Consider the following 13,355-nt stretch of genomic DNA (forward strand, 5'->3'; position numbering starts at 1 on the left):
ACTGAGCATTTGATTATTAAATACTATGTGTACATCATCTTTGATAAGAGCCTAGCAGATGTTTCAATCTACTCTTAACTTACACAGGGGCAGACTTGAGAGGTTCATTAACATTTACTGATGTTAATGTAGGTTTTATCTTGAAATGTTGTATTGCAGGCAGGACGGCGTGTGATGGTTTGGGACCTTAGGAATATGGTAAGAGCTAAAATATAATATTGCTTTTTGTCTGACTGGACGGCAATGAAACTGAAAACACTTTGCTTCTTAAAGAAAAGGAAAAATACTTTACCTGAACTACAAAATGATGATAGGTTTCACGGTGTGTTTAGTATGTTGTACAGATAAGTGCAGTAAGGTCCTCACAAAAATATTCCCCAGCACAGCTCAAGCAAGCTAAGTTAGCAAGTCGTTTAAACCCTTAATAGATTGCATTTGCATTCATACTGTTTCCTAATATTTTATTATTGGTGCACAATTGTTTACAGCAATATGTACAACAAAGAAGAGAATCTAGTTTAAAATACCAAACAAGATGTATCCGTACATTCCCAAATAAACAAGGTAAGGGAAGAGCTCATTTCCACTCTGCAGCATATAATTTGATTCAAACAAGAAATTGTTTTTTAAGCAATAGACCACAAGTTTTTATGGTTTATAGGCTGATAAACCATGTGGGATGTTGGAAGAACATGAGGAGAATTCATGAATCATGAGCCGTAGGTGAGTGATTTACGAATTCTTCGAGTGTTCTTCCAACATCCCAAGTGGTTTTTCATGCCTCTAACCCATAAAAACCTGTGGCCTATTGCTTTTATATAATAATTCAGAAGACATGCAAAATTTCCATGAGTTTACTGGCGCAATAAACCATAGCTGACAGACCAATCAGAGTGCGCACATTCATTAAATTATTATATAAATACCTATACTCCGTGGATGAATGCCATAAGTGCACCAAGTCATACATCAACAGTTCTTGAACCAAATTTACTTAATTCCTCAATCAATCCAACCATCCATTATTTGTTTAGACATGTAACACCTATGAGCTGAAAGCCTGCTCAAAATACATATGAGCTAACTAAAGATAATCTTTATCAAGCTAGTGAAGTAAATCAAGCAAGAAAAAAGGTAAATTTAGTTCAACAACAAGTGATTACTGCTTATGCTTCCTATGGCATTGACCCATAGAGTATTTTTATATATACTGAGATTTGTCTTCTTCCAGGTAAAAGTTTCCCATGAAAGGAAATATTTATTTATTCCTCCTGGGTAAAAGTTTCTCTCAAAAAGAAGCCTGACAGTTTCTCAGACACACATGCTGACCATTGTATTATGAACTCATTGTATGTGTTCTTGCTGTCACTACACAGGTTATGTTTTAAGCTCTATTGAGGGCAGAGTAGCTGTGGAATATTTTGACCCAAGCCCTGAAGTGCAGAAGAGGAAATATGCCTTTAAGTGTCATCGTATAAAAGAAGAAGGAATGGAAAATATATACCCTGTCAATGCAATATCCTTCCATAATGTGTGAGTGAAAGTATTTTTTACTGTTGATATAGCAGTTTATTATATGGCAGGATAGTATTGAGGTAAATGTGAGTGTTCTGATTGGTTCTTTCTTGGCCAGGATTTTGCCATATTGACCATTCCATGGAAATGGTCATAAGCTGCTGGTCTTACTGCTATTGTGCCATTGCCATATTTTCTACAAACTCCCTGATATTTCATAGTCAATAGCATTTTCAAGTGACAAGCCACAGAAGTTGAAGCTGATAGATATGAAGATGCATATGATCAATCAGTCATAACCATATTAGGTAATAAGTAGAAATTGTAGTAATATCATTTCTATACAATTTAAACGATGCTTCATCTAAAAGAATTGAATGTTTACCTGCAAACAATTTCAGACACAACACATTTGCCACTGGTGGTTCAGATGGTTTTGTGAACATCTGGGATGGCTTCAACAAAAAGCGGCTTTGCCAGGTACAAGATACACTAATATGTATTTTTAGCACGTTTTTTTTCCTCCTCTTAAGTAAACACACATCCTTTGTGATAATTCAGCATCATATGTGTAGAGCCAAAGAACTGGAGTGTGCATTACACAGGGCAGCATCCTTAGAATGGAAGTAATCAATGTATTTCAAGCGTATTTGATCAAGACAAAATATTATTTCTGGAAACCAAATGAACTGCCTTGCCTAGGAACACAGCATGTTGACCCTAACCAGGGCTCAAACCTGCTTGTTCTGGAATCCAGTACACTCACCATCAGGCTGCTGCAACTCCTAGGTAGGCTAAGGTAAAAGTAATTACTGAATTGTTGTAAAGGCCAGAGAGCAGCTAAGCAGTTTTTCCCACTCTTATTCTACCCTTTCAAAGCTGACTTGTAGGGTTAAAAATTCAGTATAGTCAAATGGTATAGTCAAATTTCTCCCCTTATTAAATCCATTTTGAAATCACTGGCTATCCTTGCAATCTGATTGGCTCTCAATGGTGCGATTTATTCACGAATCGCACTATTTTTTGCTCTAAATCGCATCTTTTTCTCAGCCATTGAGAATGGGACAGTAAAACAAAACAACAAATCAGATTTCAATATTAGTTTAAAGTAAACAATAAAATTTCAGGAAAATGAAAGGCAAAAAGCCATTGTGTGGATAATTTAGCAACTAGTATTGCCAAAACTCTGTTGTTATTGTGTGTTTTTTCCCAAAAAACTTGAGGAATGTAATTAATTACAGTTTCTAAATGACGATTATCAGCTCCTTCAGGCTGAACACCAACTTTAATGGAAGTTTCCAACTTTCAGTGTCCATTTTGACGAATATTTTGGCGATTTTTCTTCAACATCTGCTCAAAATCCATATGATACCGAGTCCAGTAAAACATAAACAAACGAAAACCACTCAACAACAAATTCAGGGCCATCTCAAGAAGGTAGATGTTTCCAGGTTTCTGGTAGTTTCAAACGAAGCAACAAAAGAGCTCAACTCTGTCGCTGTGAATAAACATAGTCAAAATACGCCCCGCTCCACAAAACAGTGAATGAATGAATGTCTTACGAAGCTGGTGTTAGTCCCGCCATCTTGGAAATATCTTGAAACAAATGGCGCCGCAAGAACTTGACAAGGTCCTGAGTATTGAGTCCTTCGCCGAGGTCACAAAAAGAAACGGAGATGATAACGAGCTGGACTCCCTTAAAATCATGCCATTAAACGGTATGAAAGAAAAAAAACGTACCATCCACTGGGCATCGTGCACTCAAGGGAGTTTCACAACTCAAAAGAAATCCATCGCAGAATTACGCAGGATGCACCTTCAAATTCCTTCTCCAAAGACAATGAAAAGTCTCAGCCTCAACCACAAAAGAAAGAAAAACCTTCCATCATTGATTCAACCGACAAGAATTGAACTTTTATACCTGAAGCAGACTATTTTCGTTCTGACTTCAAAACCGCTTGTTTCTTTGTCATGCTCGGATGAGTTTTCGTCACGACATCGTTTTGCATACTAAATGAGACGTAAAGGCGTTTCCGGTTCCGCTTTTTTTTTAACAAACCGGCTACTGGAACAATACACCAAAAGTCTAAAAATTAAGGCGATAAAATTGTGCGATTTCAAAATGGATCTAATAAAGTGGCAATTGAACTTCATGTCATGCAATTTTGATCTGAAATCATACTTGTGATTTCAAATCAAACTCGCGCTGCACGCTTGTTCGATTTTGAAATCACGCGTATGATTTCAGACCAAATTGCACTCCACTCAGTTCAATTACCATTATTAAGCCCTGTATTAACTTTTTTATCAGCTGATGATGAACTCAACATTGTTACATTGTTTTTCAGTTCCATCGTTACCCAACCAGTATCTCTTCATTGAGTTTCAGTAATGATGGCAGCCTGCTGGCCATAGCTGCGTCATACATGTATGAGGAAGATGAAAAAGAGTAAGTTTATTATGTCCTCTAAATGTGTTTTGAAGCCCTTGAAGCCCTTTTCCAGTCAAACACAACTGACATATTGATCTTCTCTTTCTTTAGACACCCAGCAGATGCAATTTATATTCGGCGGGTTTCAGATGCAGAAACCAAACCCAAATGAATGTTGATTGTGATCAAGGAGTAAGGAGGGAAATCCGGGTGAACATAAACCAACAAACAGCTCTCTACCATTGTCGAACAAGATATTTTTAGACATCTTTTATTCTTGTGGTACACTTGCATTGGTTGAGATCTATTTTTATACACGTATACAAAGTTTGATGTGAAAAACGTTTGACCTCTTCTCATATGACTGACAGGAGCTTTTTTGTAGCTTATCACTTTCTCAGCGAGGACATTGACAAGGCATTTCATGCTTCCTCATTAGTGAGCAGTGTTATTATTTCTTTGTTGATTAGCCTTATAAATAATATGTCAATTTTTTTCACTAGTTGGACAGTTATAGGCAATATTGTACAAATTGTTGTTGTTAGTGTACCATCTATAGTGAGTTAGTGACAGTTACCATTTCGCCCTGCATCAGCTAACTAATGATTCTGATTGTGAAAGTAACAAGCAAGTTATTAAGACAAAGTCCAATGGGAAATTGAGGAATTTCAGTTTTTACTCAACAAAAGGACCTTTTACCAGAATAACTGTGCTCGACTATAACTGTTGAAGAATGTAGTGACTAAGCATACAACAAAAAGCAGATTTTGCTAGGAAAATGATAGAGTATCATAAAAAAAAAAAGTTAGATAATATGGAAAAACTGGTAAGTAATCCAGATGCATACACAGGTTCTAGTTACATCCTCTGTACATGCATTATGCAGTTCAAGAAAATATCCATACCCCTTCCTCATGGAAGGGACTTTTTCTAAGACCACCCCACCCCTCTCGAAATTTCAGTTAAGCTTCATACATGTCTAAATCTTTTGGTCTGATAGACCCCCACCCCACCCCCATGAACTTCCAATCCCTCCTGTGAGGGGAGTATGGAAATTTTCTTGAACTGCACATTGCGAGTCTATGTTTGAGTGAATAAATTAACATCACTATGGATTAGCTGGTTCATAGACCTGCAGTGCATTCTAAAGATAGTGAACTACATAGCTTTCTCCACACATTGCTGGCCTATGATGCTTGCCAGTTATATTGCATTCTGGACTACCCCCAATCCGATGAGTACCAAGGAGATCAGTGAATGACCTGTACACCTTCTCCACTGTCAGGACTTGGATCAATATGACAGATCTTATTCAGATGAGCCCTTGCTTGACCAGATAAGACTACTCAGGGAGACTACTCACAGTCCTTGTTAACTCATAGAGTGAGTCTCAAACACAAATTTGTTGAGCAGAAAAATACTTGTTTGATCTTTGTCTTGTCTTCATAAGATAATGAAGCTTCTTTCACTCGAAGAGTAACTAGTTAAGGCTAATTTGACAAAACAATGACAAAATATTGTCAACAAGATGGGTGCTAGCAAATTGTCAGCACTATGATGATAACATTGGATAGCCAACTCTCTTGAGCCCAAGAGGGAATTTCTGCTTTCTCTTCAACTGCTATAAAGTGGTGTCTACTTCCAACAGACACATCTGGACTAGCACAAGAAGTGGGCTAGCCTACATTTGCTCTGGCTGGCTGTCTCCAAGGTGTTGCATTTTCATAGTGGCCCTTCATAGCCAAGCAAAGCCAATCATCAGAATTTGATCTTGGCTACTCACTGTTTTGAGAAATGGTAGCTAGTTACTGTCATCTTGTAGGTTCTTGTACAGGAAATGGGTCACTGTGTGGGGAAAGTTTTTCCAAGATGCGGCTAGCAATTGCTTTGTAAGCAGAAGTCTGTTTAATTCAAATAAGATGAAATGAATTATCAATAGTCTGCATATAAGGTTTGCTTTATTAAATTATGTCAATAGAAAGCCTCAGGTCCATTGTTGTATTAATTCGTCTGCAGCTTTGTGCTCCCTGTGTTGATATTGCTGGGGGTTTTCGGGGAGGGGTTAGGAAGGGGCTTTAAGATGTCATTACAGTATTCAGGAGTAGCTTGTTTAATCGATGTTTGAATTAAATTTACAACCTGTCTTCAGGTGTATAGGTGAATGACCTGCTTGTGTAGAAATTCACGAAGTAGCATGGCAAAGATTCCTCAGAGCAAACTTGAACAACTATTTTGGGGGGAAGAAGTACAGGATTGTATGTCAAGAAATCAAAATTGCAATTCTGGTAGAATCATCAAGTATCAAATTATATTACATACCACTTTATACACTTGGTGAAAACTTATAAAGAGAATTGAAACTTTGAAGTCAGGAATTTTTTTGATCGTTTTCTTGAGTTACTAAAATTACCTGAGGACTGTCTGGTTGAGAAACTACAATGGGTTTTCCAGAATCTGATGTTTCTCTTATGTTGATATGGAGGGGAATATCACCTGAGAACAAAGTTATTATAAGTAACAATGACTCCAAGAACATTAAGTTTATATAGAGCTTTCACTGAAATTTTTTCATATGACATCTAACAATGAAACTGTTTCTTGCAAAAGTCTGCAAGGGAGCAACATTGCAAAATCAATGAAGTCAGAAGGCAATGGTGCTCTCTTACATACCAACATTGACCAACGACCGACATTTCAAGTTGAATTTACTACTCTCTTTAGTATGCTGTTTATTGACAAATTAAGAAATGACAGGTTCCAAAGGAAAACACTCAGTTTTGTTTTCTGAGAATTTCAATGAAATGTTTCTCGAGACTGTACCAAGGGAAAAAGTCAGAAAATTATGCTTCTTATGCAAGATCAATATTTTCGTAGTAAAGGAAATATGGTAAAGTTACCATTAATTAGGTAAGGTAAAGTCTGCATACGAGCCAAGAGGCCCATCAGGCCAGCGCTTATCTCCGGTTTCAGTAGCATGAAGTGACTTGGATGGGATGCCAGTCCATCGCATAGTTACTATAACTAACTTTTTTTCAGTCAACCAGTAAGCAAACTCAGGACTGCATCAGCAGAATGTCAGTCCTTGCCCTTGTTTGTACAGACCAACATTTTCTCTGTACAGCCATCACACTTGGTTAATACATCTGTCATGTAACATGCACTATACTGTACCTAAGAGCTCCAAGTCCATTTCCTTGGCAACATCTTTGGCTCCGTCTTGTCCAAATAAGTAGGCCTTGTGCTGACATTGTGGACACACATAGTGGCTCATATTTTGGACTAGTCCAAGAACCTTTAAGTAAGTATATAAAATTGAAAGACAAGTCAGTGCTTCCAAAATTGAAGTTTTGTCTTCTAAACTCATATGAGTGTTTGCAGTAGGTTATCAGTGGTGGATCCAGACCTTGAGCTAAGGGGGGCCGGGGGGAGGGCAGGTTTTTTGCTTGCACTGCTGACTTTTCTTCCTTCTATGATTTTTTCTTTTTTTACCCAGAATAAGGGAGAGGGGCCGGGCGTCTCCCCTAGATCCGCTACTGGTTGTGAAACAAGATAACATGACATTGCTGTCATAGTTTCATTTGTCCTGTTACAAAACGGCAGACTTCCAATCAACAAATGTCAATAGCATGTTATTTTCCGAGTCCCATTTTGCCTCTTAACCCTTCCACAAAATGTCTGACACTCTCCTCTCAATATACAATATTTTGAGTGGCATGAAATAAATTATGTAAAACTGATTTTATTTTTATTGGAAAGATTTTACACCCAACACTCATTTTGAAAAAGAAACAAAAGCAACTTAGAAATTGTTTCACTCTTACCGGAACTTTGACCTTTCTGAACATTTCTGCTCCTCTGCGAGCATCAAGCAATGCAATGTCTTGAGGAGTGGTAACTATCACAGCACCTGTACAATAATCAAAACAGTTAAACCCTTCCATCTCAAGAAAGCCTTAGTCTTATGAGCTTAATAATACACTTGAAAAAATTTCTCAATTCTGATTGGCCAAAAAGGAATGCAGTTGTCATGTAACACCACAACAAATTTGAAACACCAGTGCAAATTACGACAAGGATATCCAAAGTTAATACAAAGAAAATAGAACACTACCGACGGTAATCTGAGGTATTTCGAAGGTGGTTGAAGTTTACCCGAAACCTTCTGAAGATCGCTAAAGGTAAATGGATGTTTTCAAAGAACTTCTAAGGATCACCCAAACCTTTCCAAATACCTCTGATAATCATCCGAACGCTCCTGAAGATTTCTGAAAATTTCTAAAGATTGTCAAAGATCACCCAAAGCTTGTGGGAGACTTTCCAACATTGTTGGTAGTTTTGAAGTATTTGGAATACAAGACACACCGAAGCCTGCCTAAGGAAACAATTTGTAGACAAAGACCTTAAATAGTGTATCATTTTACAAGTAATCACATGATTATTCTTGTACAATTTGGAATAAATAAGCACTTGTAAATTTTTCAGACTACAAATTGCACTCGCCCTATGGGCTCGTACAATTTTGTAAGCCTTTGAATGATCTACTCATGCTTATTTATTCCAAATTGCACTTGAAATCATGGGATTACCTATACTAATATACTTGAATTACCATGCAAAACATAACTTTCTTGATTTGTTCTTAATTTGTACGTTGAATGTTTCTAATCAGTAATCTTGCCAATTTTTTGAAACAAAATTTCAGATGCATTGTAAATGTTTGTGAAAACAAAACAGCACTTGTAAGGTATAGTGTAAAATAGTCTATCCTTATACACAGTATTTTCCTTTGGATCATTCATTCCATTTCATGTTTAAAACTGACCTGAAATGGGTATTGACTGTGAGATTGACAGTTGGGTGTCTCCTGTCCCAGGTGGCATGTCAATCACAAGGATATCAAGCTCACCCCATGCCACTTGCCGTAAGAGCTTTTCAACAGCAGACATGACCTTTAATTTGCAAATTTCAAAAGAAAAATCAATATTTGATTCCATTGATTGAACATCACTGAACAAAGAGATGAATGACTTGTTTTGCCAGGTAACGTCTGCAAATGCAGACAAATTTCAGTCTTGTTTCTCTTTGCATATTTCACAGTCAAGTGGTGAACACAAGTCAGAAAGGTGAACTGTGAGTCTTCAATTCTGCTAAGGCTGAAGACACTGTACAGTTAACACACCATTAATCCTCTCCAAACAATTGGTGCACCTTCCTCCACTAGGAATCCCATGGACATACTGCAATTGGAACATGACAGGAGTCAAGTTGTATACAGTATCATGCCTTCTCTATTCAAATTAGTTGTTTGTGAATGAGGCAAAGATTGTGTAAAGAATGGCATCAGCATATGTGCCTTTGTGGAATTATTTTAAGGAAGCATTCTTACCAGGGAATGCCAAAATTGACCAAAGGCTTCATCTGGTCTTCTGTCAATACCAAAAATAACCATTAACATTTGATATTTATATTATAAACATTATGATATTTGTAGAAAGAAAAACAGGGCATATTAGAGCCCGTAATCGGCTACTATCCTTGTAACCCTGCCACACTTATCTACATCTTTCCCAAATTACTTCCGTGTTCATTTTAGGTAGGGACAAAACTCTGACCGGATCAACTGTGATTGCTGATTTAAATAGGATGACAACCATTCAAGAACAAGCCATAAACAAAAATAGTTACTCATTCATATTTAAATCAGAAATCCAAGTTGAGCCAGTCTGAGTTTTGTACTTCACTCCGTATGTAAGATCTTTCTCTCTAATTTTCATTTTAAGGTCTATTGGTGACATTTGGCAAAATATAAATGTATGAAAATTGAGAAACGGAATATCAATAATCAGCCAGGATACTGTCCCTTTAAACAAAAATGTCTCTTTCCATGTTAAAATTCACAGTCATGTAACCCTTTCTCTGCTGTAAAAACAGATATTCAAATGTGATTTAAACAACATTATTCCTATTTTCATGATTTGAAGTTTCTACTATTCTTAAAACTACAGAGTTGTACATTATAAAACACTAACTGAAGACTGAAGGAAATTTCTTATCTGCAGATTTCCCCTCTGTCCTTCCTTCAACACCACCACCACCACCACCCCCCCACACCCCACACCCCACCCCCACGTAGCCTACCTAGTTGCACCCCTCAACAATGATCAAATTAACTTACGTTTTGTCAGCTCTGGTTGTCCATTAAGATTCATCATCCTTGGTATAGATGGTCCATAAATATCTGCATCAAGAAGTCCAACATGCAGCGACTAAGGACAACACACAATGTGTTTAACAAAACTGTTCCAAATAAAAGAATGTCAATTCTTAATTGGGAGTTAAAGAAACCAGGACGCAATGCCGAGGACAACGTCGATTAAAAAATGATTTTATATTTTAACTATGAATCTTGTGATACTCTAAACTCATTTTCCTTTGTTTCTTAGTGTCAAAACTATCACGAAAGTGACTCTGGGACACAGTGAAACATTTGAAATAAAAAATGAACTGTTGTGTTTCACATTCTCTGGACAATGCAGAATTTAGTCATTTCACATTGTTTTGCAGAGGACGGCAAAGAAAGATACCAAGAATGATAACACACATGCACAGCCATTGTTCTGGTCATTAAACCTTAGTAATGTTGCTGTTGCTGTCATGGTTTTCTTAAACCCCCTAATATCATCTGAAGGAGAACACCCTCTAATAATAATTCTTATTCCCTCTCTCAAAATCTAACTCCTCGCCCCCTCCCCCCAAGGAAAAAAAACATGACTCAGGTAAGAACAAAAAAGAAAGATTAATGAGCAAATTTTCCAAGACAACTGATATCTAAATCTCTGTACCATGGTTCAACAGTACAGTTTAAATTTTAATGCCACTTGATACAAACCTGATTACATGCTTGCATTCCTAAAGCCAAGTTTACTGCAAAAATCAGCAACAAAAACAAATCAGCAAGTGGGAATTCAGTTATTACTGATAACTTCATTTTGAAGTTCTTGAAATCAAAAACTGCAGTGCTAATTCATTCACAATATCAATCAAACAGTGGCTGCTTTCCATTATACCAAAACCTCTAGAACTTTTGGTTGGAAATCAAATGGAAGAGTTCAGTATGACTGGAAATTTCCAAAAAAAGGACCACCTTTGAAGGAGGTTCACTCAAACTGACCAAACCAATCAATCAAAAATGTGTTTTTCAAACCCATTCATTGCTGTACTTCTCTTCAATAGATTTCCACTTACAAAGAAGATTGAGGAAAGGGCCATTCTTCTCAGTTGGCCTGATTTAATTGGAAATGTGATTCCAGTAAGTGTATTTACAGAACCTAACCTCCACTGAACACTTTAACTCTAACGCTAACTATCCAGGTTATTTAAAAGATATGTCCCCTGTATGGTCTTCATCCTACAATTTGCACGGTAATCATATTCTGACCCTTCGCAACCCAGAAACAACGACTTATGGTCTGCACTCCTTTTCATATGTAGCTAATAAAATATGGAACTCTCTCCCAGACACTTACAAAACATTAAATTTTCTACAATTCAAGCAGGAGATCCTTAAATATAAAGCCTTTCCACAGTAGATCTATAAGTTATATTTCCCTCTGCATGCATAATACTGTATATTGTATATAGTTTATAAATAATAATGAATTGTAATATAGCATGTTCTATTTATTTATTTTATTATTAGTATTATTATTATTATTATTATTATTATTTTCTTTTTTTTGTAACTTATGTTCTCGAAGATATTAGCTCTACAGCTACTCTGTAAATTTCAAGCATAGGGTATATGTATGTAGGTATGTATAGCACTCAAACACTTACAGATTGGACATCTTTCCCTCAAAGCAATCAAGGCTCTATCTGCCATGCATGGTCACACAGGGAAGCAACATTGCAATTTTTGCAAATGTGGGGCTGCCAGTGGAGCAAGTTTGTTTGAAAAGTCTTTATATGCTTTATGTAGCGTAATCAGGAAATTAAATATAAACAATAAAAGATGTACACATCTTAAAAACTGAAGGACAAAATTGCCTTTGGCAATCCCCACTCCTTGGCATAACAGGTCAACAATGAGAGAAATGATCAGATTCTACATTCTCCTTAATCAAATTATATAATGTTTATGAAAATGAGGAAGGAGAATTTTTCTGCTTTCTTTGAAATCTCCTATACCTGAGGTTGTAGACTTGCCAACCCCTCCCTTGCCAGATGCCACCACTATCACATGCTTGACTCCAGCTATTGGCCTCTTTTTTGGGAGGCCACGAGCCATTTGTTGCTTCTGATGTTGTTCTAATGACTTACTCCTGCCTCCAATGCCCTACAAAACAGAAAAGGAGTGGGGGGTCTCCCTATAATGGCCTACACTGGGAGGCTCCACCAGAATGGGGTACCTTTTTCAGGCTTCAGGTATATAAAAAGGTTGGGGTTTCACAAGTTGAGGTATATGAAGGGGGTAGGGAAATTTGTCATTTAGGTATTTATAAGGGCCTTTAATTAAAATATTTAAAACAGATGCACCTTATGGCTGTATCTGGCAATGCCTGATGTTTTATGCTTGATGTTTTCCCCTGATCTTGTTCAAGAACTTCATAATTTCCAAGGGTTTAGAAAAGGGACACAGTAAAATTGAGTAGGTATGTGAAAGGGACCTTTTGTGTCAAAATGGTATACAAAAGGGTAAGGGATTCGACTTCGGGGTTGGGCTTCCTCCTATAAAACTTTGTAGAGTACCCCCTCCCCCCTGGGTTGCTGAACCAGCGAAAGGTAGATGAAAACGGCACTTTTTTGCATCTCCAATATAAATTGTTAGGCCACCATGAGCTCTCACGAGCAGAAACTTAAAAGAAACAAGATTACATGATTAAATGATCAACAGGTTCCCAGTCACATCTTACAAGTTATGACCCATGTCGGTCAGAATCTGTAAGGCTTGGGTGCGCAAGGACCCAATCAAACTAGCCTCATCCAGGCGTTCAATTAGTTGGGGCGCAGTGCGACAAACGACGGGCGAAAAAATAGGGGAGAAGCGCAGACAAAATACCTACCAATGGGTGTTCATGAGTGGAAGCTAGTGTTACTCTCGTGTGAATTGTTGCTCTACGATTGGACACCTTAAGAAAAGAAGACCATACTGACCGCACCAGAAATTTTTGCGCCACGGCCGCCATATTTGTTGTTTCATGGAGAGACTATACCCAGTTTTCGCTCGGAATCAAAGCGAGAAACTTCAACTCTCAAAACAAAACAGACTAGAAATTCGTTTGTTTTTTATTTCATTGTTTCGCAGACTTAACTCTTATTTCCTCTCAATATCTTTTTAGTCCACTTTCTTTCATCCCTTCAAGGTCCTTCACCCTCCAGCTCTCTGCATTGTTCACATCCGGGGATGCCG

At 37.4% G+C, this 13,355-nt stretch overlaps 2 protein-coding genes across 3 annotated transcripts in view; one reads left to right on the forward strand and one right to left on the reverse strand.

Moving 5' to 3' along the window:
- LOC110047305 (mitotic checkpoint protein BUB3-like) overlaps positions 1-5,927 on the forward strand; it is a 9,189-nt gene extending 3,262 nt beyond the window's left edge. Inside the window, exons 6-11 of the mRNA XM_089275316.1 lie at positions 160-198; positions 489-564; positions 1,377-1,533; positions 1,917-1,995; positions 3,864-3,964; positions 4,058-5,927. Coding sequence (XP_089131442.1) covers positions 160-198; positions 489-564; positions 1,377-1,533; positions 1,917-1,995; positions 3,864-3,964; positions 4,058-4,118 — 513 coding nt within the window. The 3' untranslated portion in view covers positions 4,119-5,927. The remainder of the gene's footprint in view (positions 1-159; positions 199-488; positions 565-1,376; positions 1,534-1,916; positions 1,996-3,863; positions 3,965-4,057) is intronic.
- On the reverse strand, positions 4,202-13,165 carry LOC110066339 (iron-sulfur cluster transfer protein NUBPL-like). 2 transcript variants are annotated; one of them, XM_089275315.1, is made up of 11 exons: positions 13,009-13,165; positions 12,134-12,281; positions 10,836-10,870; positions 10,122-10,212; positions 9,333-9,372; positions 9,126-9,183; positions 8,769-8,895; positions 7,768-7,853; positions 7,118-7,238; positions 6,357-6,439; positions 4,202-6,173 (listed from the first exon to the last, which is right to left on the reverse strand). In XM_089275315.1, exons 1-11 carry the CDS (start codon positions 13,129-13,131, stop codon positions 6,129-6,131), a joined length of 957 nt encoding a protein of 318 aa, XP_089131441.1. In that variant the 5' UTR covers positions 13,132-13,165; the 3' UTR covers positions 4,202-6,128. The 2 variants fall into 2 exon arrangements, with proteins under 2 accessions (XP_089131441.1, XP_020629221.1); XM_020773562.2 differs by having other exon boundaries at positions 4,202-5,847; positions 13,009-13,164.
- Positions 13,166-13,355: the final 190 nt, after the last annotated feature.

The sequence above is a fragment of the Orbicella faveolata genome, unplaced genomic scaffold (assembly GCF_042242905.1).
Source record: "Orbicella faveolata isolate gen_17 unplaced genomic scaffold, um_ofav_v1 contig_36, whole genome shotgun sequence".
NCBI classification, from domain to species: domain Eukaryota; kingdom Metazoa; phylum Cnidaria; class Anthozoa; order Scleractinia; family Merulinidae; genus Orbicella; species Orbicella faveolata.

What these genes read in the sequence shown, in the direction of transcription:
- LOC110066339 (XM_020773562.2), bottom strand. Translation starts at nt 13,131, where the DNA reads ATGGCGGCCGTGGCGCAAAAATTTCTGGTGCGGTCAGTATGGTCTTCT. An exon ending in GTCAATTTTGGCATTCCCTG is followed by an intron (nt 9,184 to 9,332) that starts GTAAGAATGCTT and finishes TTCCAATTGCAG; the next exon opens with TATGTCCATGGGATTCCTAG. An exon ending in ACAGTCAATACCCATTTCAG is followed by an intron (nt 7,854 to 8,768) that starts GTCAGTTTTAAA and finishes ATTATTGTACAG; the next exon opens with GTGCTGTGATAGTTACCACT.